Source organism: Bos mutus, chromosome 5, assembly GCF_027580195.1.
Source record: "Bos mutus isolate GX-2022 chromosome 5, NWIPB_WYAK_1.1, whole genome shotgun sequence".
Lineage (NCBI taxonomy): Eukaryota > Metazoa > Chordata > Mammalia > Artiodactyla > Bovidae > Bos > Bos mutus.
Window position 1 is genome coordinate 112,017,930 of NC_091621.1, and position 25,732 is coordinate 112,043,661.

A 25,732-nucleotide genomic window follows, 5' to 3' on the forward strand; every position below is an offset into this window, starting at 1 on the left:
AGGACATCCCAAAGGGAAGTATATTTAAATCATTAGCAGGAACTCCTGACCCTTCAAATCGAGCTCAGAGTAAAAGTCTACATTCTGGGATGGAATGGCAGCAGGTTTGCCACCGTGTGGGTATACCCAGACGGTGTCCAGTCTGGGGACACCTCTTAGCAATTTTACCCCCTCAACCCTGCGAGACAGAGAAAGGCTTCACCTCACCCCTGAAGGTTTTGAGGGAGCAGGAGCCCCCCTCACACTCGGCCTGGGCTCAGGTTTTCACCCCTTTGAGGAAAGTCTCAGGACCGGCCCCACAATTACACGATGTCACGGATAAGGGACTTTGCTTGAGCATGTCCAGAGTAAACAGTTAGGGGTCTGCATGGGACAACAAGTGTGTCCTCCCATCCAAATACCAGCAAAGAAGCCCCTCTCGCCTCCATGAACTCTGAACCCCCTGCTGAGGTCCTGGGGAAGTGGGGGGCACCGGCCAGGGGTCCTCCCGGGAACTTGGCTCAAGGACCAGTGAGGGAGTCAGAGTGACTTCCAGTGGCTGTCAGTTCGGACCCTGTGGTTCCCACCCCGAGGGGCCGGGCGGTAGGTCCCGAGGGTCTGGAGCACACAGGATCCCTCTGAACCCCGATGTTAGCTTCCTCCTTTAAGCTGGCTCAGATCAGTCTCTGTCACTTGCAGCTTTGAGAACAAACCACACAATCTGAAGCCAAGGACATGGTTTTAATCTTTTGTAGGCCAGTTGGTTTAAACATCTTCTCTCATGGACCATTCCTCTTAAAAATGTCTACCAAAGGAATCTGAATGACCGTGTGAGGAGCTGTTACGGGCACAGCCGGACGTCCCTTGGTGTCGAGAAAGGAGGTTCTTCTCTAGGTACTGAAGACACAGCAGGAGACGGGACCACAGATGCCCTTAGGTAGAACCTACAGTGTCATTTGCTCTTTATAACCAAGTTAACTCTGCAACCCCATCCCTTCCCTAGAAACAAACTTTTCTAACATGAAACTGGTGTCTTGAGTGGCTACTGGCTCAACATCTCTCCCAGCAACTGCCTCCCTTTCTAGAGTCCCTGAGCTCTGCCTTATTCTCCCTGGCCCCAGATACTTGCTCCTTGGAAGAAAAGCTATGACAAACCTGCTAAGCTGCTAAGTCACTTCAGTCGTGTCTGACTCTGTGCAACCCCTTAGACGGCAGCCCACAAGGCTCCCCTGTCCCTGGGATTCTCCAGGCAAGAACTCTGGAGTGGGTTACCATTTCCTTCTCCAATGCATGAAAGTGAAAAGTGAAAGTGAAGTCGCTCAGTCATATCCGACTCTTACTGACCCCATGGACTGCAGCCTACCAGGCTCCTCTACCCATGGGATATTCCAGGCAAGAGTACTGGAGTGGGGTGCCATTGCCTTCTCCATGACAAACCTAGACAGAGTATTAAAAAACAGAGACATTGCCAAGAAAGATGTGTATAGTCAATGCTATGGTTTTTCCAGTAGTCATGTATAGATGTGAGAGTTGGGCCATAAAGAAGGCTGAGCGCCCAAAAAAATGATGCTTTTGAACTGTTGTGTTGGAGAAGACTCTTGAGAGTCTCTTGGACTGCAAGGAGATCAAACCAATCAATCCTAAAGGAAATCAACCCTGAATATTCACTGGAAGGACTAACATTGAAGCTGAAGCTCCAATACTTTGGCCACCTGAGGCAAAGAGCTGACTCACTAGAAAAGACCCTGATGCTGAGAAAGACTGAAGGCAGGAGAAGGGGGCAACAGAGGATGGCATCACTGACTCAATGGACATGAGTTTGATCAAACTCCTGGAGACAGTGAAGGACAGGGAAGCCTGGCGTGCTGCAGTTCATGTGGGTCGCAGAGAGTCGGACACATCTGAGTGACTGAAAAACAAGCAGATACTCCAAAGCTGGACTGGACATGGTGACACAGAGAAGCCAGCAGAGAGCATCCCCATCACCTGTGCCAATCCAAGAGCCCAGGAGGATGGATGGGAGGTAAAACGGGGAAGAGGGGCCAAATGTGAGGTTTCACCTCCAATCTCTGAGTTCCGTTCAGAACAGCAGAGTTAACAGCCATGGTGGATCCCTGAGTTGCCTTTGTGGGGGGTGGGCATACATGTATCACCTTATTAATTCTCACGACATCCCCTGTCCCTCTCACCCAGACCAGGGCTCTGAATGATCCCCGTCCCCTCACCCTCATGTGTGTGCCCCGTGCAGCAGGTTTTCGAGGAAACGTATCCAAATAAGGAAAGAGACAGAAGCTTCAGTGGAGGGTGTTTAATGTCTGAGGGAACTACATCCGGGGCAGAGCCGAGCCCATGCCAGGAGCTGGCCCCGGCCTGCCCCGGCCTCCCTGGACAAGGAGGGCCAATGGAAGTATCAGAGCGTCTGCTCCCAGTGGTTTGGGAGCCCGGTGCGACCACCTGACTGGGCACCACCTGGCTTTCTGCAGCTCGGGCACAGGTGCTGTGGGAGCCGATGGGGGAGCCCGTGAACCCTGGAGTAAGAAAATCTCTCACTGGAAATATGGGCCCCAGAGTCGGGGGAGGAGCTGGTCCGGCCATCAGAGGTGACAAGGGGCCTGTCCTCTTTCCTGTAACTGTGGATTCTGCAAGCACATACAGACGAGTATGTGAGAAGGCACTGGGCCTCTCATGGAACCGGTCGGTGTTCTGCTGGAGACCCAGAAGGTGCCAGGGGTGAGGCTGAGTTCCTGTCACCATCCAAGGGGCTGCCTGGCTTAGCAGCCAGGGTCGCAGGGCCGTCACCCACCCAACAAGGACTCCAGATGCCATCCACTTCTCCCTCCAAGCACCCTCTCTGTCCTCAAGGCCTCGTTGGGTAGACCATGGACATTCCCAAGCCCCCACCTCTAGAGAGGCCCCGCCAGGGCAGGAGACAAAGCCCGTGTCCCACCCACTGGGAGCAGAGACCCCCAATCCTCAAAGATCTCCAGCATCTCTTAAATAAGTTTCTCCTTTCTGTTGTCTTCTTTTAATTATTTACCATCCAGCCTTTCCTTTATACAAATATAAAATATATTTATATAGATTTATATCCCATAGACTTCTGGGCCCGGCTCGGAGGAGCGGGCGGCGGCCCCGGCTACTTGCAGACGAACTGGTCCACGACCTGCGTGCACTTCTTGCAGCGGACGAAGCAGCACCAGTGGAACTTGCAGTGGCAGCGCTCGGTCCGCACGCTCTTGAACTGGTCGTAGCCGCGGCCGCAGCACATGAGCGCACAGCCGTCCAGGCCCTCGGACGTCTTGTTGCACAGGCGGCCCCGCGTGCCCAGCGAGCCCGTGCTCTCATCGCGCAGGCAGTAGTCCGGGCTGGGGTCCACGTACACCAGGTCCTCAGGGGTGGGCGGCTTGAAGCGGCTGTTGACTAGCTCCAGCTTTCCGCGGCGGGTGATGCGCATGGCGGCCGCGCTGTCGTACTTCTCCTTTAGCTGGTCCCCCACCTTGCGGAACTCGGCCAGCTGCAGCCAGCAGGTCTTGAGACTGCAGGACCCAGAGACGCCATGGCATTTGCAGGCCACGTCTGCCGTCTTGTACACAGCCTGCGGAGGGGAGAGAGAAGAGGATGAGAAGAACATCCCAACAAGAGATGCCCAGAGGCCGGCTGGGGTCGCCACAGGGCGAGTGCAGGCAGGGGCTGGTGGGGTGGGCCTGTGCAGAGGCGCAGGTTCTCCAGCCGCGTCCAAAGGTCTCTCCTTAGCAGTAGCACATAGAAAACTGCGGGGAGGTGATGCCCACGTCTGATCTACTTCCAGAATGGCACTTGCCCTTTTGACTTTGCTGCTGTTTGGTCGCTCAGTCATGTCCAACCCCATAGCCTGCAGCCTGCCAGGCTCCTCTGTCCATGGGGTTTCCCAGGCAAGAATACTGGAGTGGGCAGCCATTTCCTCCTCCAAGGGATCACCCCAACCCAGGGATCGAACTCGCGTCTTCTGCATCTCCTACATTGGCTGGCAGGGCCACCAGGGAAGTTCCTTTCTGTGTTATCCAACTCTTAATACTTAAAATGTGTCATAGTTACCAGCAGGGGAAGAAAAAAAGATATTTCTATCTTGATCAATGTCTCAAACAAATAAAAACCAACAAAATGAATCCAGCTTCTACCTAATACAGAGTCCAAGACAGAAAAAAAAGAATCAGCTGTACCAGGAGCCTACAACAGAGACCCTGTCTGGCTAGCGATCCTGCCAAGTCCCCCAGGAATTAAACGCTCCCCTTTTCTGGGTTAAGTGGGTCATTAGCTCTGCAGAGCCGTCGGGCACCTCCCCATAAACCACAGCACACTTGTGACAAGACACCCCCTGGGAGTGGCTGCGATGGGGAGAAGTGGGGCGGGCCCTCTGCCACGGGACAATGGATCGGGGGAGGGCGATGCTGGGAAAACAAACCCACCCAGAAGTCACTGAACCACAGCAGCGGGAGGAGACTGAACGTGGGCTACCCCAGACCCAAAGGGAAAAGCAGGAGCGGACCAGAAAGCTGCTCACAAAGTGCTTTTCAGCGAAAGCATACGGACGCATTGTGTCCAGCGGCCCTGGCAGCCGTCCCAGAAGTGCAGATGGTGGGATAAAGATGCAGGTCCGCCGCCCAACATTTTCTTCTGCCACAGCTATTGTCACCGATGCAGGCAGGACTCATTTGTCAAGGGCTCCTCTCAGCTTTCTTTTCAAGGGTCCCCAGATTGTGTCTTTATTCGGCAGGAACCACTGCAGGTGCAAGCAAGAGCTTCCGCACCATCAGCTCATATTACGACTGCCTGGACTCCTCCCGATGTTTTTCTGGTGCAGGACTACCCCCACTGTCTTAGGGTGGAGACACTGAGGACCACCCAGGAGGGAGTACACCCCAACCTTGGAGCTTAAAAAGGGTTTAGGATGGAGAAGGCGGGCAGGCCCCTCCCCAAGCACTTGGCTGGTGGCTTGAAGGCAGAAGTGACCCCCCATTCCTACAGACACTTCAAAGACAGCGCCTGCAGTCACCCTCTGGCTCCAATCATTCCCTGGAAATGGTCCTCGGTTTGGAGAGGGACTTCCAGCACCCGGCGCTGTTAGGACTAGGAGGAAACATTAAGGGCCTAAAGCTGTGTACCTGCCCTAAGTGAGTGGGGGAGAAGGCAGGATAGCATCTATCTCCGCGGGGAGCAAACACTCAGGGGGATTTGGGGAAAGAGAGTCAGGAAGGCTCCAGGGGAGGGACAGGAATTTCAGTAAAACAAATCTAGAAGGGAGGGCGCCACTGAGCCCCGCTATTAACACGTTCATTCTCCTTCCTCTAGGAAGAAAGACATCACAGAGACAGTAATGCCTGTATTTTACATATTTCACTGTTGCTCATATATAGACACGCCTCTTGCAAGAGAAGGGGGAGGGGATTTTGGCCTTCCTGGTAACTGAAAAAGCAATAGCATGTTTTTAAGTTTTTCTTAGTGCTCTATCTTGCCCCCAGCACAGCCCCCCTCTTCCACATGTAACAGTGTGGCTGAGCTCAGTTACTGGCAGGATGTCACAGGATGGGGCAGTTTTCATCTAGAAAATGCTCAGAGGCCCTGCAGGGACAAGGCGGTATCAACCCACTGCTCTGGCCTTCAGTATGTAAAATGGGGTTTGGAGGTTCTCAAAGGCAAGAGAAATTTCTCACAGTGTCCCTGAGGTTTACATTGCACCAAGATCTCAGATCCTAGATAGCCTACTTTAAAAAAAAAAAAAAATCCAGTTGTAGAATAGCAGTCCAGGGACTTCCCCATCCCTGCCAGTACTCAGTCCTTCCTGAGGAAGGTTCTGTGTAGGTGTGAGGACGTGGGAGGTGATGGATGGAGGAGGCCTGCTCCTTGGAGGTGGGATGAGAACTCGAGAGAGACAGAAGTTCCCCACCTGGAGCAGATGGAGGCCAGTGAGAGATAAAGTGTTGTGAAAAGGTATGGAGCCTACAGGATGGGGGCCCAAAGACGGAGAGCAGACAGAGGAAGCCGGGGAGGGTGTGGGAAGGGCAGATGGAAGGCGCAGCAGAGATAAGTGCTGGAAAAAGCAAACAAACAATTAAGGGTGATGAAATGAGCAGCCAGCAGAAGTGGGGTCAAGATTCGACAGACAAGACCGGATGAGGGTAGATGCCTGGTCCCCTCTGCCTCTGCAACAGAGTCAGAGAAGGAAAACCTTCCTCCCTGTGACCTTTTGCTAGGAGGCCCAGGGGAGTTTCCTCTGTCACGTGCGCCCACTCGCTAAAGAGAAGAGCAGAGGGCCCAGGGCCCCCTGGTCCTTGGGAGCTGCAGCTGAGATGGCGAGGAACGGGAAGCACGTCTGAAAGGCTCCACTGCCTTCCAGACACAGATACCACGGAGCACAGGGGATGCGAAGACAGTGGAAGGCAACTGGGCTTCTTTGGTGTCTCAGACAGAAAAGAATCTATTTGCAATGCAGGAGACCAGGGTTCGATCCCTGGGTTGGGCAGATCCCCTAGAGAAGGGATTAGCAACCCACTCCAGTGTTCTTGCCTGGAGAATCCCATGGACAGAGGAGCCTGGTGGGCCCACGGGGTCGCAAAGTCAGACACAACTGAGCAACTAGCACAACACCTGCAGGTGGTATTTACTGGGATCCTGAAAAATGGGTAGAATTTGGGCATTTAGGAGACAAGGTGAAACCTTAACCTTTTTTTTTGTTTGTTTCTTTTTATCAACCAGGTTAGATGCCCAAAGACTGGCAAACAGAGAGGAGGTGGAGCAGATGGAAGAAGCTTCACAAACGGCTGGCGGAGCCGAACAGCACTGGTCTCTGAGCCCAGGTTCACAGGCCAGAGCTGCGGCCTGGACTCCTGACTCACCACAGATGGGCACCCACGCCTGGCTAGACAGCACTCTGAACACGGACTCTGCAGAGATGATGCTGGGCAATGACCAAGTCTAATCCCAATGTCAGATAGTGATGGTGCTAAGTGTACACGCGGGTCCTGCATCCTACCAAGACCAGGGACCCCAAGTCACATGAGAGGTGGTTCCAGTCCCTCTGTTTGACATGTGCTCCTATGAAACATGAGTTAATTTTTTTTTAATTTAACATAGAAACACTTTTTAAGAAGTATATCCATATCCTATTATTGAATCACCAATGAACCAACATTAAATTTCTGAATTTATTTCTCCTCCAGAAACTGCTGTTTCTGTTTTTTTTTCCACTGGCTCATCTTTGGTCTCGTGAAGAACCTTGCCAGGCCCCGAACCTGGGTTTGACATGGACCTGGGTGTGGACAGCTCTCCTGGAGCAAGGTCTGTGTGCTTTCCTGAGAGGTCAGGGAGCAGAAGGGTCTCCTGCCACCCAGCACTCGGGCCTCACACCTCTCTCCAGGGGGACCTGGATGCACAGTGGACACCTGACCAGCAAAAGACAGAGCTTCCAGCTGAGCAAGCCCTCTAGCCCCGACAGAGCAGACCCTGCCCGGGAAAGAGGAGCAAGCCGTGTGCCCGGAGGCTGGGGGCTCCCTGAGCAGGTACAGCGGATGGGCACAGAGCTCTCCAGCAGCCGTTCAGGAAGCCTAGCGACCTGGGGCGCTCTGCACATACGATAAAGCCAGCTTCCCGAAACCTACGTGTTACTTGCCACTGAAATTGAGGCTCAGAAGCCCTTGAGTCTTATATGAGATTGATGAGCCTGGGCCTTCAAAGGGTGGCCACCTTCTGCACTTCCACTCAGGTTAAAGCACACGCACAGGCAAGAATCTCAGTGGTCAGACTCATCTCTTCCTGGACCAGCCGGCAGTGGGCAGCACAGCCCAGGTACAGCCGATGGTGTAGGTGTGTGTGGGGTGGGTAGGGTCCTCCGTCTGGGTGTGTATGGGCTTGGGGGGTCTACAGTTTGGGTGCTTGTGGGGAGGGGGATTACATGGTCACTGCATATGTCCCGGTGGCCAGCAAGCCGCCCAGGTGCACAGGGGGCAGAGCCCACCCTCCAGGTACGCGTGCGGCGGGGATCGCTTACCCTCCGGCCTGCCTCATTGTTCTGCAGGTTCATGAGCACGCGGCCCTGTTCCTCTGAGCCCTTGGCGAAGTTCTTCTCCCTTTCGCGGGCGTCCACGAACTCCTTGGCGAAGCGGTAGCCGTAGTCCACGTTGTCGCCGCAGCCGCCCCACAGCCAGTCCCGGGGCAGGTCCTTGGGCCGTGCGGCCCGGCTGCAGCCGCAGGTGGACAGCTCGCCCTCACGGCAGGCACGGCTGATGGCATTCACCACCCCAGCCGCGCTCACGGCGTAGGTGAAGGCTGTCTCCCGGCTCCCTGCGGACAGAGGGGCAGACAGACAAGGGGAGAGGTGAGGCCCTCCCCCACACACACACACCCCCACCGCCCTGGCCCACACCGGGAACAGGGCATCTCCCACTGCCGAGGCTCCAGGGTTAGAAAGAACCTGGACCAAGAACCCAAGTTTCCCTTCAGCCCTAGCCAGCACCTCATCCCATCTGGATAACTTTACGCACTGGCACCTTCCTATCAGGCGGGCCTGAATGGACCAGACAGTGGAATTAACATGTTTGTGGACCAGCTGGAAGGAGACTGAGTAGGGATCATGGGACCTGGAGCGCGACTCCAACCTGGCATTCATCTCTCCCTCACAGACCTGCTTCTCACCCTCCACGAGTCACACATCTGTCTGTCTGTGGTTGCATCACCTAGGTAAACTCACACATCTGTCTACAGCTGCATCCCCTAGCTAAACAGCAGCCAAGACCAGGAGTAGAAGTGAGCCAGGATCACAACGACCAGAATCATCCCAGCAGCTTCCCTCTGTCTCCAAGGTCCCCACTGCCTCCAACCCAACAGCACTGGGGCACAGACGCTCGGCACAGTCTCTCTAAATGTCCAGATCATTTCCTGTAAAGAATCCATGGCTACAGCGAGCCACTTAAAGGGCCGTACGTAGGATGTATGCTCTACTTCAATAAAAATGCTTATAAAAATAATACTTGGCCAACAGAGACATGCAAATCAAAACCACAGGACATCCCTTCACACCCGCGAGGAAGGCTATCATCCAAAAGGCAACTAGTAACAAGTTGATGAGGACATGGAAAAACTGGAACCCTCATGTGCTGCTGGTGGGAACATTTGATGGTGCAGCTGCTTTGGAGAACAGTCTGGCAGCTCCTCAAAAGGTTAAACACAGAATTACCATGTGACCCAGCAACCCCAACACCTAAGACTATAACCAAGGTAAACGGAAACATGTGTGCACAGAAAAACCTCTACCTGAATCTTCATCACAGCATTATTGATATCATCTAAAAAGGTGGAAACAACCTATAATGGCCATCAATGACACAGACGAATGGGTAAACGGAAGGTTGTACGTGCAGTGAAATAGTATTCAGCCATAAAAAGTACTGAGGTGTTGGGGACAGGCTACAGCATGGATGAACCTTGAGGTATTAACGGGAAGTGAGCACTTCACATTTGGTATCCTGCATTGGACAGACACAAAAGGCTACATATTGTATGGCCCCATTTATATGAAATGTCCACAGTATGAACTTTCATACAGACAGAAAGATGAGTGTTGTCTGGGGTTTGGGGAGGAGGGAGAAGACATGGAGCACGCCCACGAACAGGAGCTCGGTGTCTCCATAGGGCTGTAACAACATCCTGGCTGGCTGTACAGCCTGCTGAATATACACTGAACTGTACACTTTAAAATGCTGTGTTGTATGGAATGTGCATTATATTCAGTAAAATCATTATGAGAAATAATAAATCATACTCGTATGGACCCAGACATGGAAACAGGGAAGGTGTTCTTAGCAAGGAACTGAGATTCAGTCCTGATTTCCGTGAGGAAACTGGGCAGAATCTTCTTTTTGAAAATTAAATAAAATTTTCAACTTTTTAAAAATTAAAAAAATTAAAAATTTTTAAACATTAAAAAATTAACATTTTGAAAATTAAAAAAATTTTTTCTTCTTTTTGGCTGCACTGCATTGCACGCAGGATCTTAGTTCCCTGACCAGGGATCAAACCTGTGCCCCCTGCAGTGGAAGCGTGAAGCCCTAACCACTGGATCACCAAGGAAGTCCTTTTTTAAAAAAAATTTTTTTTAATTGGGCAGACTCTTCTGCTCCCCATGTCCCCCTCTTCTGAGCCTCCAGGGTCAAAGATGGCCATCCCATAACCTTGTCTTGGCAGGTGGTGAGGCAGGCGGTCTGAAGTCACTGCTACGTCCAGTGTGATCTCCCACCTGGCCCTACTTCTGGATGGTCAGGCAGGACACAGTGAAGTTTGCCACCAGAACACACGGGGCACATCAGTTTTGCTCCTTTAAGCAGGGGCCGACTTCTGGTCAGATATGGAGTAGAACAGCACCAGGAAAGCCAGGTGATACAGGAAGCCACACGGGGACCAGCGGTTGGGACTGACATTTGAGCCCCTGTGAACTTCGGCCAGAGTCAGGATCTATGGGTCTAGGGAATCAGACTGTGTCAGCGCCCAGGATGGTAAGATGGCCAAGAACTCTTTGGGAGGAGGGGGCCTGGATCCCCCTTTGAGGGAGTCATGTCTGAGAAATCTTCTTATAACAGGCCTTGACACCCTACCTGGCATCCCAGGACAGATACCATCTGAAGCTGGACCAGACCTACACTCTGTCTGTCGGGAGCATTGCTTTTACAACCTGCCTTGGAGAATCGGGGCCTTCCCTGATTGAGATGGTAAAGAATCTGTCTGCAATGCAGGAGACCTGGGTTTGATCCCTGGGTCTGATCCCTGGATCGGGAAGATCCCCTAGAAAATGGAACGGCAACCCACTCCAGTATTCTTGCCTGGAGAATCCCCTGGTCAGAGGAGCCTGGCAGGCTATAGTCCATGGGGTCACAAAGAGTTTGGATACGACTGAGCATCTAGCACTAACACTTGGAGAATCATGTTGGGTTCCCAAGGCCACCCAGTCTGTCTGTGTTAAATGACACTAATCACCAGAATGTTCTTTCCCAGAACAAGCTGAAAGATGACTTCCTATCACTTCCCTCTGCTGGAGCTAATCCCTCCTCCATCTGACAGCCCTTCAGTATTTGAAAACAACGAATATGCTTTTTATGTTTTCTCTTTTCCAAGTTACATATGTCTGATTTCCTTTTTTTTTTAGTAAACACACTTTGCAGAGCTGAGTCACCCTTCTCAGAACTGCCTTTAAAAACAATGTTTCTGCAGCTGAGCGTTTACTGCAGACACCAGGGCTCTGAGGGTCCCAGCCCACCATGTAGCTGGTGAATCACCCTCTGGTGAATCCGCCTGGCATCTCTTCCAGTCTCTCTGCCTCCTTTGTTTTGGAGCATCACTGGGCCTGGAATGCAGGCAACCCCGCCCTACTGGGGCAGCACGCGAGTCTCAGGGGAGCCTCGGAACGGACCTCGTGCTGCTCTCAGCGAGCAGGTAACTGGGGACTTCGGAGGGGAGGAGCAGTGTGGGGACATCTGTGTGTGCGTAGTTGCTCAGGTGTGTCTGACTCTTTTCGACCTGTGTGGACCGTAGCCCACCAGGCTCCTCTGTCCACGGGATTCTCCTGGTTCTCCTGCACTGCAGGCAGATTCTTTACCATCTGAGACACCAAGGAAGCCCATGTGGGAAACAATTCAGAGGATAAAGACTGGTAAACCAGCGGCCATGGAACTCCTGAGAGATGGTGCATCTCCACCCAACAGGGAGACAGCAGGACAACATCACGCCCTCTGTCCCACAGCTGCCCAGCCACCCGGTAGGTGCCTCCAGGTAAGGGGCCTGGTGCCCTCTGGGGCGCTCTGCTGCCCTCTGGTGGTGGATGCTTGCAGTGGCTCTAAGGGGAGGTTCTGCAACAGTCATAGGGAGAGGGCCCATGAGAACCCAGCCTCCGCCCACCTTCCCAGGCAGCACAAGCCTGCAGGCAAGGTGCAGAAGGGGACAGTGACAACAAGGACAACAGCAGGGTTCCGTTTGTGACAGAACAGGGCACAGAGACTGGTGTCCGCTTTCACTGGTGAAAGCGTGCGTGCTAAATCACTCACTTGTGTCCAACTCTTTGCGACCCCCTGGACTGCAGCCCACCAGGCTCCTCTGTCAGTGGGCTTCTCCAGGCAAGAATGCTGGAGTGGGTAGCCATTCCCTTCTCCAGGTATCTTCCCGACCCAGGGACCAAACTTATGTCTTTTGCGTCTCCGGCACTGGCAGGCGGGTTCTTTATCACTAGTACCACCTGGGAAGCCCTCCCCACGCAAACTGGCACACTCCACGGAGACTGTGGTCCCGACACCCCTTCCTCTCTAAAGCAAAGCCTCACTTTTTTGGTCTTCACGTGACGTGACAAAACTACATGAACTGAACAGAATCTGGCCAATGTTAGGCATTCACTTGGTCCCAAAGAAACACTAGTTCCCTGGCAGTGACTATGGGGTGCCACTCTCTATACCTTTTTCGAGGAAGACAAATTGATGTGGGGGCGTAATTCTTGAGGTATGAGCCTACTGTGTTCCCCTCTCTGCCGGCTGAGAATTAAAGCCACCTTCCTATTTCCTCCAAACTCTGTCTCCGTATTTTTTATACAGCTTTGGTAGGCAGACAAAGCCAAGATTTTGGCCTACAACATACCTGGGCCATTCTAGTTTCCTCACCTGAGATACAGTGGGCAGGGAGAACGGCTGATCCAGATACCCACCAGGAAGAAATGACTATTTGAGAAGAACTGATAAAGAGTGCCTTGGACTGCAAGGAGATCAAACCACTCAATCCTAACAGAACTCAGCTCTGAATATTCATTGGAAGGACTGATGCAGAAGCTGATGACATCACTGGCTCAATGAACATGAGTTTGAGCAAACTCCAGGAGATAGTGAAGGACAGAGAAGCCTGGTGTGCTGCAATCGATGGGGTCGCAAAGAGTCGGACACGACGGAGTGACTGAACAAGGATAAACTATGAATGAACCCCGCCTGACCCCCAGGTCCATTCTTTTGGGAAAGTTGCCCAGTGGGAGGGTTACAGGAACTCATGAGCATTCCTTTCACAGACGTCAAGCTGATATTCAAAAGAGAAGCAAGGTTCCAAGTGTGCTTCCCCAACCTCACTTTCTCCATGTGGGCCAGGTGCTAGGACTCCACAACAGAGGCAGAGAAGCCTGAGCTGCCCTGCCCACTGCCTGCCAGAAACGCAGCCTAGGGGGACTCCAGAATGTCGCCTTTAGGGGGAAGCTGTTCTGGGAGAATGTGAGCTGGGACCTGAGGCTCTAACACCTTTCTTTTATGGCCCTGGGGATAAGAGCCAGTAGAATAGGGCCGGATTTCTCAATTTCTTGCCAGGGAGGGGAGGACTGCATTTCAAAAGGACCTAAAACAATTAGACCCCAGATCACACCTCCATCTAAGCAATGGGGCAGCCAAAGAATCTTGGGCCAGGAGCTGGAGAGGGAAATGTGGGAATCCAGGTTGGGGGGAGGCTGAGGGCTTCAGGGAGTGGCGGGTGGGCGCCCATCTTCCTCCTTCAGTCTGCCCATCCCCCACTTTCACACACATTCTCTTTCAAATGAAAAGGCCAGGACTGGATCTGGGTTGGGTTAATGACAGCCACTGCCAATCTGACCCAAAGCCTCTCTCCCTGAGTCCAAAAGGAAGAGATGAAACTCCGTAGGTAGTCAGGGCTGCAATTCTGTGTTCTCTGCCCACAGCTCCGGAGGAGGCCCTGGAGCTGAAACTGGGGCACTGGTGGTGAGTGGGCTTCTCAACGTGCTCAGACTCAATGCGGACCCTGACCCCTAGCTCGAGGCCTTGCCCGCTGGGTGGGAGACTGAGGGCCAGCTGACCACCCGCCACTGGAGACGCCCTCCTTGCCCGCAGGCCCCGCCCGCCCCGCTCACCGATCTGCAGGACTCTCCCAAAGACGGAGGCGTCGTCCACCGTGCTGCAGTTCCACCGGCGCTGCCGGAACTGATGCTGGCACTCCCTGATGCCCGTCCTGGCGCCCTCCCCGATGTAGGCCATGTGCTCCTGGTAGAGTTGGCACAGCTTCCTCTGGCCGGCGGACAGCCCCGGGAGCTGGCTGCACACGGGCTGGGCCCCGATGATGAACATCTCGGGTCTCTGCACCGGGCTCATCGCCAAGGACCTGCAGCCGGAGGGCCGGGGTGAGCGCACGGGCCGGGGCAGCAGCAGGCCCGGAGCTCCACGCCCTCCCAGAGGATGGGCCCTGAGCCAAGGGCTTGGGAAGGAGAGTTAGTACAGAGTTCCTGCCTTCAAAGGGAAACAGAGGCACAGATGCAGGCGACACTCGAGATGCGGAATGCCTGAGACTGCCCGCCTTGAGCATTTAGATCCAAGTGACCAGAGGGGGAAGGGCGCTCAGCGATGGGAGCAGCTTTAGGAGAGTGGGGCGAGTATGCAGGGTGGACACAGGGTTCTGTGCAGGAGTGTTGAGGCCACTGTGGCCGAGTGTGCGATGTGTGTGGAAAACAAACGAGGCCTTCAAAGAGAATTCCCCTTAGGCCTTAAAGTAGAATCTGATTTACATACAGGGCCAGATACTTTCAAAGTTCTCACTTCCGGCTCACCCCCACAGCCCCTGAGCCCACCCTCTAGGGCTCTCCCCTGGCTCATAGAATAAAATGCTGAGCTGTGGATCTGCCCGCCAAGCAAGATGAGAGCAGAGCCCAGACCAAACAGGGGTGGGGTTGGGGGTGCCTGCCGTTTCCCTCTGCACCTAGCAATGACAGTCATCTTAAAAACACAAAAGGAAGCCACACGTGGTCCCGTCAATCCCTCATGCGGGTTTTCAGACTTATAAACCAGGAACCCTAGTCTCCTTGCCCTCACCAGCAGAAGAAAAAAAAATCAATATTCTTATTGATCCTATAACAACAAAAGAGCTATTTCTAACAAGCCGTGGAGATGGGGGCCGGCGGGGGGGGGGGTGGGACACGGAGAAGGGATTGTAGCCAGGACCAGAGAAGCCAGATGAACTAATCCTTCATCCTCTGGGAGCCGTCATGTTAACTCTGGGGCTGGAGAGAGAGAGGAAGAGCTGTCCGGTGTCCTGGGGTTCTATAAAGGAATGGCCCCTTCTCCCCACTCCATCGCCCAGAGGAGCCAGGCTGGGAAGGGCTCCGGCTCAGCACTCACCACCAGGAGCTGGCTGTGGCTCGGAGCGGGGCCCAGCAGGCGAACAGCAAGGCGAGCAGGGCCGGCAGGCTGGGCATGGTCCGCCTGCGCCCCGCCCCCCCCAGGGCCGGGGACGACCCCGGGGACCGACGGCTTCCGAGACGGGCTCCCTGGAGGGAACAGATGGAAGGGAGAATCAGTTTGGGATGGACCAGGAGACCCTGCTCCCCCGGAAGGCCTGCCTCCCCGCAGGCTCTTTTCCACCCTGGCCTTCTCACCCGAGGGTTGCCCCTGGCCGGGGGCGGGCGGAGCAGGGGAGCCCTGCTCAGGACCACTCCCTAAGGCAACTGGGAGCCGAGAGACCAGGAAAGAGAGGAAAACGAGACATTTCCACATCAGGCCAGAGACGCTCGGGATGCTGTGTACACACCTGCCCTCCTCCAGAGACAGGACCATCCCCTCTGCCCACCCCACCCAGGGATGCAAACGTTGTATGGAGCTAAAAACATCTGGCGAATCCATTCCCTACGGGGTTCTCGGGAGCCTTCCCTTTCAGTCTGCACCTTCTCCCTTAAACCCATCTTCCACATCCCAGCCCACGTCTACCAGGACAGACAGGAGAAGGCAACGATGTTTCAGTTTCTCAAGCCCACTTCTCCGGGAGATGTAAAAGCCGCCCCTGGGCTGTGCGGTGGTATCCCCACTCCAGTAGCCGTCCTTCCTCTATGCTTTCCAGGGGCCCCAGCAGCCCCCGCTCTCCGGCATGGATGCTGGAGGAACTCTGGAAATGCACCCCTCCCCTGCTCCTCCCTAAGCACCCATCCAGGGCATGACCCACACCTCAAGGCCCCTCAGCACCCCAAGCTTCATGAAACCCTGGCTCCTACACTCTGAGCCTCCCCCCAACCACCCTTCACACACACATCTCACCGCTCAGTGCAGGGCTTCCTGGCTCTCCCGGAGGGGGCGGCAGGGCTTCTGGGTCATCAGCCCAGGAGGTATTTCTGTTCTGGGGCCACCGGGAGAGGAAGGTGGCCGAGCAAGGCCCGGGGGTGCTGGGCCACAGCTGTCCCCACCCCCTCCGGGCTTTTCTTCGGGAGGTCCCAGCTGGGGCGGGGACACCAACAGGCAGGTGGCGGGCGGCGTGGGGTGGGGGGCAGATCAAAGCCAGGACTCGCCCCTGCCCCTTTGTCATGCAGAGCCGGCTCGGAAATGATCCGGCCTGGCTGGCCACTAACAGCTCCCCCACACCCAGCTTTCCTAACAGACCTCGCGCCCTCCCTGACCCTCCCCCGCCCCATAAATCCTCCAGTCCCCCAGGGCAGGAGGTCTGTGAATGCCCGCCTGGGACCAGAGATGGAGCAGAGATAGGGCCGGCACCAGAAGCTAATGGCTTTATGGAGGGGAGGGGACCAGGGCCGGAGCAGGACGGGAGGGAAGTTTCAAAGAGTTTCCTTGTCCAAACACCCTGGACACCACCACCAGCCCTTATGGGGGACTGGAGGGCCGGGCGCCCCTCCCTGGGGTCCGCTCCCTCCACGCCCACTTTGCAGCAGGCTGGTCCCCACACCTGAGAGCGGAGTTCTCTCTCCCAGCGGGTGACACTTCTCATCCCCAGGTCCCTCTCTCTCTCAAGCCTGTCCGCCTCGCCACCACCATCAGGCCCCTGTGAAACCCGTAGGGCTCTGCAGGCCCCAGGTTCAGCCGAGGCCACACTGGGGCCCTGTCTCTGTGGACAGGAGGCAGGGCAGCTCTGACCGCCGGCAACAGGCGCTAAAGCCAAACTTCCCTGGAGCTGCTAATCTCGGCTCATAAAAATCACCCCGGGGCAGGAATCACCAAGCAGCTGTTCGGCCACCCTGTGCTCTCCAGCAAACTCTCGGCTCATTAAAATACATATATGTGTGTGTTTTATTTTACGTACGGTGACGTATATGCTTCCGGTGATCTGTGACAACCTGGAGGGGTGGGATGGGGTGGGAGATGGGAGGCAGGTTCGAGAGAGGGGGGATATATATATACCTGTGGCCGATTTACGGTGATGTATAGCAGAAACCAGCAGTTATCCTCCGATAAAAAGTTTAAATATATAGATATTAAAAATGGGGGGGGGGAGACCCTACCACGTGTGCTAGCATCTTTCTGTACCTTCCAGATAGGCGGCACCTGAAATTGAACACTTCCGCCCCCAAAACACACACAGCATCTCTCAGGACACATTCTTTCCTCAGGACAGAGGTGACACCACCCCCAGGGGTCATCTCCCCTGCCTTTCCAGGGTAGAGGGGCAGGAAAGGCAGGTGTTGATGACTGGCCTCCTTGGCATGGACAGAATGGAAGCAGAGTCTTGCCCTGTCCAGCCGGAATAGAAGGCAGAGCTGGTTAAGTAGGCGGGGTCCAGGGCAGAATGCCACACACCCCCACCACCCCGCCCAGAGAGCCAGGTCAGATAGCTGCTCTGCCCTCCTCACTTGGTGTTTCATTCACTCAGCACAGTCATCCAGCAGATGTGCCCTGGGGGCCTGCTATGTACCTGTCACGCCCCTAAGTGCCAGATACAGCCAGAACAGGCAAGGACATGCTGCTTCAGGTCCAGTGAACCCCGAGGAAGGACTGAGTGGGGACAAAGGCCCAGAGTGAGGGTGTCAGTTCATCCTGAGTAGGGCCCTCTGGGGAAGCCTCCCCCAGAACCCCAAGTAGACAGATGGGGTGCAGCTCTGGGGCCCGCGGGCCCCTCTGCATGTCTAGGATCCCTACTGAGACCTCTTTACTGTCGCAGCCAAAGGGGCACATAATTGAATTGGGACTTTTCCAGCCACCGGTTTTCATTCCCGAAGAGGCCGCGTCCACCCCGTGCAGTTAGGAGACCCAGAGAGGGACTCGGGTGGGTGGAGCTGACCCAACAGCCCTGCCCTGGAAGGGGCGAGTTGGTGCTGTCCACACAGAGAGCGCAGGACAAGCGCCTGCCGTGGTCACTGCTGCCCACAGAACCCCCACTGGGCTGCCCCCAGAGCCTGAGGACTGGAGCAGCTTAGGTGCCCATAGGAAGGGTTGTCACCTCCCATACCTGCCCCGGGCCTCCCCCCGCCCTCCACAACCTGGAAACCTACCCAGAAGGAAAGCCTTTCTGAGGGTCGCCACTGGTCACTGTGTGAGCCAGCGAGGAGTCGTGTCATTCAAAGGCACATGGCAGTTTTGTCAGCGGTCCTGGCCCGGCAGGCGGATAGCCTCAGCGTTTGGGAGGGGAGCGCGTCCCCCTGTCACCTCCCGGGCGCTGTCCAAGTGCTGCCCTTGGTCCCCGGATTTCTGAGCCTGGGGGAGGGGTGGGCGGGGCAGGGGAGGAGGGTCCCAGCGCCTCAGGCCTGTGCCTTCCGTCCCCCAGCCACTCCATCTGTATCTACCACCTCAGAGAGGGCTCTTCATGGACCTCAGGACTCCTGACAACCCCTCCTGGAGTGCAGTCTCCTTCACCTCCATCCAACTTTCTGGAAGTGCTCTCAGCCCTGGGGCCCAGACATCAGCTCTCCTGCAGCATCACCATGCCCTCCCTGCCAGCCCACCGCCCCCCTTCATTTGAAAACTCTCGAAAGTTCCCAGCCGTTGAGCCCCCGAAACTTTTCCACCTGGCCTCCTTCTACCTCCGCTCTTTGCCTGAAGTTCCCACCATAGGGTCTCCTTCCCAGTCCCCCTCCTGCTCTCAAACAAGCCCTGCTCCCCTCAGGAAGGATCTCACTCCGAGCCTCTTCCTCTCCAGCAACTGAGCCTCAAACCACTCTCAAGTCCACAGTCAAGGTTCACGTCCCCCCTAAAGCTACCTTTGTTTAATCCAATGCCAGGAGGCTCTTTCCACTGACCTTAGCACCTAGAGGGCAGTGTCCATCCTGCCCTGCCCAGCCCACACACACCCTGGGGACCGTGTGTGTTCCTACTTCTCCGGCAGGTGCAGCGTTTCCTGAAGGTACAAGCATGCTCCACCCTGCCTCATCCCCTGGGTCCCCCATCCTGCCCACTGAACGTGTACCTGGCAATAAACAGGTTCTGACTGATGACCAGTGACAATATCTAATGCTAGTGAACATTTATTAAGTACTGTCTACATGCACTGAGCCAGATCTGTTGCATCCATTTTTCTCATTTAACCGTCACTAAAATTCTATGGTATAGGCCATTTTTATTCTCACTTTGAGCAGAGAACTGAGGCAAGGAGGGGCCAGGTAACTTGGTTTCACAGCCATTGAATGGGAGACCCTGGCTTGGCAATGAGGCCTTTCCCTTTTCCCCCACACACAGGTAAACACACATGCCACCCCCAGAGCAAACATTTTCTCTGCTCTGCTCTCCTGGGTGTTCACCACTGTCCTCCTACCAAAGCTGTCCCAGGACAATATCCTGACTTAGGAAGTGGCCCCAAAGCAAATGTTGAATAAAAACCTGCAGATTGTGGACTTTCTTAGTGGTACAGTGGATAGGAATCTGCCTGCCAGAGCAGAGAACATGGGTTTGATCCCTAGTCTGGAAAGATTCCACATGTCTCAAGCAACTACGCCTAAGAGCCGCAACTTCTGAGTCTGCACGCCTAGAGCCGGTGCTCTGCAACAAGAGAAGCCATCACAGCAAGAAACCCGAGTATTGCAACGAAGAGTAGGCCCCACTTGCCACAACCACAGAAAGCCCATGAGCAGCAATGAAGACCTAGTGTGACCAAAAAAAAAAAAAAAATGCTGATTGCAAAGTAACTAGTATAAACACACACACACACACATACACACAGAGCCTGTGGTAGGAGGGAAAGAAAGCCAGACTTGCCCTCAACTAGAATGATATGCGGATTGAGAAGAGGTCAGGCTACTTCAGGCTGGAGAAATTAAAATAGAATAAAAGAATTTTTCTTTCATTTTTTTCATTGAAGTATAGTTGATGTACAAGAACCAGAATGATAGTTTTAAGGAGCTAGTGTTTACGTTGCAATGGGGGAGCCCAACCAACCCAAGAGTTGAGGGCCTGGGGAGACTGCCTATGGTGTGTTGTGAGGGTTTAGGGGAGACGCAGGCAGAGGGGAGGAGGAGCGTGGTTTTAACAAGCAATGCAAGGTTTGGGAGAAGGTGGAAAGAAGTTTCAGATTGTTTATAACAGGGCTGCTGAGCAAGGGACTGTGACCCCAGCTGGAGACCCTACTCTGACAGTGAAATCGCATTGCCTTTCAATGAATACAACTGTCAAGGAGTTTTTTTTTTTTTTTTTTTTAATTAATTAATTACATTTTTGGCCATGCAGCTTGGTATGTGGGATCTTAGTTCCCTGGCTAGGGATCAAACCTGTGCCCCCTGCAGTGGAAGCTTAGAGTCTTAACCATTGGACCAGCAGGTAAGTCCCTAAAGTCTCCTTCTTGATGCTTCAGAGATACAGAATTCTCCAGGTCCCAGGGCCTCAGGAAGTGTGAAGTGCCCTCTGCACCTGCTGGAATGAGTCCCACAGAGCAGGCAGGCAAGTGCCCAGACCCCGATCCCTGTGCAGTCACCAGAAAGGCTGATCCTTACCAAGTCCTCCTCATCTCACTTGGGAGAGCAGAGTTTTCTCCCCATGAAAAAGTGATCGTGTTAATTGCTCAGTCATGTCCGATTCTTTGTGACCTCACCAACTGCAGCCTCTGTCCATGGAATTCTCCAGGTAAGAATACCAGAGTGGGTTGCCATTTCCTTCTCCAGAGGATCTTCCTGATCCAGGGATCAAACTCAGGTCTTCTGCACTGCAGGCAGATTCTTTACCTGAGCCACTTGGGTGCCAAGCAAAAGTTCCTCGGAAGAAAGAACTTTTCCTCCTCCTGAATCCTGATAAATTAACTTACAAAGATGTTCTAGAGAAGAAGGTAGAACCATATGGCCAGAGGTGAGTGTGGTTCTGGAAGCAGGGCACCTACACCCATGGACTTCATTTCTAGGACAGCCGAGAGGAGAGGGGAAAACAGCCTGAGTGCGCCCACCTTTCCCCGTTGTCTGTGTTCACTGGGTCTGCTGCTCTGGGGGAAAGCACTTACCTGGGCACGTGCCACCCACGTCTGTGCATTGCTTGGTTGGGATACAGTGAACAAGGCAATGAATGAAGCTCTGGACCTCCGCTGCTGGCAGGCGGATGCCCTCTCTTCATAACAGGCTGATTAGAATTAAAATGTTTGTCTTGTGCTACCAAGTAAATGTGTTCCTCTTTTTGCAAACCTAATCATATTGTAAATGGACCTGGGGAAATCTTACTATTTAAGAAAGCAGGACTTGGGACTTCCCTGGCAGTCCAGCGGTTGGTCCACTGTAGGGGGCAAGGGTTCCATCCCTGGTTGAGGAACTAAGATCCCACAGGCCACTCTATGTGGCCAAAAATTAAAAAAAAAAAAATCAGGAATCACCAACCATCAGACAATCAAGTTGCTTTGACTAATATAAGGTTCTGAAATATGAATGCTTCATGGGTTGGGGAGGGGACACAGGCTGATTTTCCAAACTCCCCACCATTCTCTATTGCCTCTCTCCTGGCTGCTTCACGAATTCATTTTGCTTGCTAGTTTCCTAAAAGCTTTTAAGCAAATAACAAAGTGACTTTGTTATTTATTTTTTGTGACTCTGTTATTTAAAGGAATCTTAATATGTGTGGTGGTGGTGGTTTAGTCACTAAGTCATGTCTGATTTTTGCAACCCCATAGACTGTAGCATGCCAGGCTCCTTCCTCCATGGGATTTCCCAGGCAAAGATACTGGAGTGGGTTGCCACGTCCTTTTCCAGGAGATTTTCCTGACTCAGGAAACCCACATCTTCTGCTTTGCAGGCGGAGTCTTTATCACTGAGCCACCTGGAAGCCTACTATGTGTATTAAATATTATATTTTTATATACCACTTATAATAGTCATTTTACCATGTGAATAGTCTTTCTGAACTATTTATAATTCTGGATTTGCACACATGGGGTTTTCTGAAAGCAGTTACATATACCGGTTCTTTTTTCTAAACAACTCTGTTATTTCTTCATAGAAACAGAGAGTTTGGATAAGTTATTCCCTCATCTTACTCTGATCTTTTTGCTTGGATCCACAGGGCTGGAATAGGGATGTGGGACACTGGGCATCCACCTCCACCAGCCAGGCACTGGGGATGTAGCTGAGGAAGGACCAGCTGGACAGGCTTCCAGGGCAGAGTGGAGAGGATGGGGCAGCTGACGGTCCTAAGACTGACGGCCCACACCAACATGCCCCCTGGCTGCCACGAACTCTAGATGATGCCCGTTGCCATCTCCAGCTGGTCCCCTGGTCTGGACTGACCCTTGGGCTGTGCTGCAGAAGAGGCAGGTCCTCAGAGGGAAGAAGTGCCGAGCATCCTTCTAATGACGCTGGAAGCAGGAAGCGCTCATCCCGGGCAGAATCCCCTACTTCTCAGCTTCCCTCCCCAGCTCAACACCCACATTTCCTTTCCCCAAACCAGAGTCACACGGGTGCCTTTGGATCAGGTCTGGGGGTCTCACAGGTTCTGGCTTTTGGGATTAAATGACTCGTGTGGCTGCTTCTGGGGAAAGCAAGGTCCCCCTGCCCCGGGCAGGTTGAGGGGGCTCTTGGCTCATCACCGAGATTCTTCTCTTTCGTGACTCTGCCAGGCTCCTTCACAGGCTCCCAGCCCTCCTACTAAGGCTCCCAGTGAAGGCTGCAAGAACAAAGGCTGAGCTGGGTGGCCAGGGTTGCCTCATTGGGGTCCACAGAGAATGCAGGGAACACACAGATGCCCGCAGGCTCCTCGAACTCTGCAGCCCCTGCTAAGCATCCAGTGTCCATCCTGTGACAGATAATGACTGTGGGCCCACCGAGCACCACGGAGGGGCAGACAACAGATGAGTGAGGGGTCACTCCCCCTAGGAAGACAGCCTCACTGTGCTGCCCGATATGGTAGGCCACCGGCTACTCATGACTACTGAGCTAAAATGACTCAGCATTTCCCTGGGGTTCCAGTGGTTAGGGCTCGGCGCTTCCACTGCAGGGGACCCAGTTCGATCACTGGTCAAAGTTAGTTTTAAGATGAGGACCCTTGTAGCAGGACCAGGGGAGGAGCGGCCAACCCAAGCAGGCCCAAAGATCCGGCCCGAGTGCCATCAGCGGCGGTGACAGAGCTGTAGGACTCCTCGCTGTGGTTCAGCTCTGCGCCTCCCAGAGCATAGCCGACTTGCATTATGTGTTGAATCCAACAGAAGCACCACTTGGGGCGGGGAGGAGATGTCCATATTTATTCTCTTTCTGTGACAGCCGCATCCAATGAAAAAAAGGGCTACAGGGTCCACCCAGGATCTGGAAAGCCAGCTGGGCTGTTGGAGCTTGTCTCCATGTCTCCATGAATAAACATTCGGCAGAGGAACCCTGAGCAAACAATGTCACTAATGACGTGCAAAGCAGATGGGTCCCCAAACCCCACCAGCCAGGGCAACACCAGCTCCGCCCGGCGAACTCTAGCACAGAAATGCGTTTTTGCCGAGCAAGGCCAGTGACTCTGTAACTGGACACACGCTGAAGTTCCACGGGCGGAAGTGTTGAATCAGGAGGCATCTTTTGACTCCGCAGCTTCCCAAAGCTGACCATGCTCTGTGACCATAGCCTGTGTCTAGGTGATGCAGCAGTTCAGGTCGCAGAAAAGAAAACAACTCTCTCCTGCCATCTGGGTTCCATCAGCAAAATAAAACAGCACGGTGGGTTTCAAGAGCAGTCGGAAATTCTAGAAAACTGATGTAAGTGTCTGAGGTCCGCCGCAGCAACACGACTACTAATTCCTGGAAGAAGCAAAAGAGAGGTGTGTCTTCTCTGCGTTCCTTCCGCACTAGCACGGTCTCCGCACCAAAGTGATGCACGTTCGTGACAAGGTCCCTCCCTAATTTATATGTCAGTTGTATTTCAATAAAACAAATAGACTTAGAAAACTAACAGGGAAATTCTAACAAGGACCATTTGCAAAAAATGCCCAGAAGCCAGTGCCTGCAAGTTCAAATCAAGGACACATTTGCAGGAGCAAGAACGAGGCAGGAGTGGTTTTTTTTTTTTTAATTAATTATATATTTTTCGCTGTGCTGGGTCTTCACTGCTGCGAGTGGGCTTTCTCTTCGTGTGGTGAGCGGGGGCTACTCTAGTTGCGACGCACAGGCTTCTCATTACGGTGGCTTCTCTTGTTGCAGAGCACGGGCTCTAGGTGCATGGGCTTCAGTAGTTGTGGCACGTGGGCTTAGCTGTCCCAGGGCATGTGGGATCTTCCTGGACCAGGGATCGAACCAGTGTTCCCTGCGTTAGCAGGCAGAATCTTTACCACTGAGCCACCAGGGAATCCCTGGCAGGAACGTTCTTGATCTTCTGCGAAGGGCCTCACCCTTGCAGATGCCACTGTCTAGGGGGCAGAAACAGACAAGACAGCTGGGTCTGGAGCCCTCATGTGTATGACAACAGTCAGCTTCCGCTAGGCTCCCTGGCCACCGGGCTGCACAGGAGCGACTGCAACCCCTCAACCTGCAGAAAGGCCTGAGCTTTTCACCCACAGGAACATGAAAAAGCATCCTGATGACAATTTCCAGGTTCAAAGGGTCAGACCCCTAGGAAAATCTCAGTACTAAAAGGTGTTTGCATCGAGAGAAACCAGACACCCAACCTGAAAAGCCAGTATCAACAACCAAAGAAAACCTCCCAGCAGAGCCCAGAAGTATAATGGGACCTATCAGGCTCCATGAGGAACAGCAGGGAACAGGGTACAGGAATGGTGAAATGGTTGTATTTGTCCAACATTCAGAAAACACCCTGAAAGACAGAGGCAGATCCAGAAAGGTCTGCATTCTTACCCAGTCCTGGGGTGCTCCCCATGACACAGTCTCTGCTCTAGGCTTTAAAAGACAGCTTCCTTCTCCCTCTCTACCCCCTACCCAAGACACATATTAATTTAAAAAAAAAATCAGATAAAAGAATATTTGTTGTTGTTGTTCAGTGGCTCAGTCATGTCCGACTCTTTGCAGTCTGCAAGTCCAGGGACTGCAGCATGCCAGGCTTCCCTGTCCTTCACCATCTCCCAGAGCTTGCTCAAACTCATGTCCATCGAGTCGGTGATGCCATCCAACCATCTCGTCCTTTGTCAGCCCCTCCTCAGCATGAGGGTCTTTTCTAATGAGTCAGTTCTTCACATCAGGTGGCCAAAGTAGTGGAGCTTCAGCATCAGTCCTTCCAGTGAATATTGAGGGTTGATAAAAGAATATTTATTGGGTGCCAACTGCATACACTGTACCAGGGGCTGCAGGAAGTGAATAAGAAAGACAAACTGCTCGCCCTGGTTCAGCGAGTGCAGCCAGGCTGGAACTGTCCAGGGAGGGCATGGCGGTCACAGAGGGCGGTACAAGCACTAGGGCCACGTTCCCAGCCCTTTTCAGTTCCAGGCAGCCGCTGCCAGCGAATCTCTAGCTGTTTGGTCCACTGAGCAAACAGAACTTGTGATGATATGTAAGCATAGAAGTAAACCTCCTGTGACCTGTTAAGCCCCCTTTGACTTAAACAAACAAGCAACTTCAAAAAAAAAAAAAAACAACTGAAATACATATACACAGAATAAAATGCACAAAT

At 53.5% G+C, this 25,732-nt stretch overlaps 1 protein-coding gene across 1 annotated transcript; it reads right to left on the reverse strand.

Annotated features, from left to right (window-relative positions):
* Nucleotides 1–333: 333 nt before the first annotated feature.
* Nucleotides 334–15,481, reverse strand: WNT5B (Wnt family member 5B). The gene is made up of 4 exons (XM_070371681.1): nucleotides 15,144–15,481; nucleotides 13,886–14,133; nucleotides 8,003–8,295; nucleotides 334–3,574 (listed from the first exon to the last, which is right to left on the reverse strand). The coding sequence occupies exons 1-4, from the start codon at nucleotides 15,218–15,220 to the stop codon at nucleotides 3,116–3,118; spliced, it is 1,077 nt and encodes a 358-aa protein (XP_070227782.1). The 5' UTR covers nucleotides 15,221–15,481; the 3' UTR covers nucleotides 334–3,115.
* Nucleotides 15,482–25,732: the final 10,251 nt, after the last annotated feature.

Bases quoted from the DNA above. Each gene is read 5' to 3' on its own strand.
- WNT5B (XM_070371681.1), bottom strand. From the start codon at position 15,220: ATGCCCAGCCTGCCGGCCCTGCTCGCCTTGCTGTTCGCCTGCTGGGCC. The intron at 8,296-13,885 runs GTGAGCGGGGCG...CTCTGTCCGCAG, and splicing joins TGGGAGAGTCCTGCAGATCG to GGAGCCGGGAGACAGCCTTC. The intron at 3,575-8,002 runs GTAAGCGATCCC...TCCCCTCCGCAG, and splicing joins ACAATGAGGCAGGCCGGAGG to GCTGTGTACAAGACGGCAGA.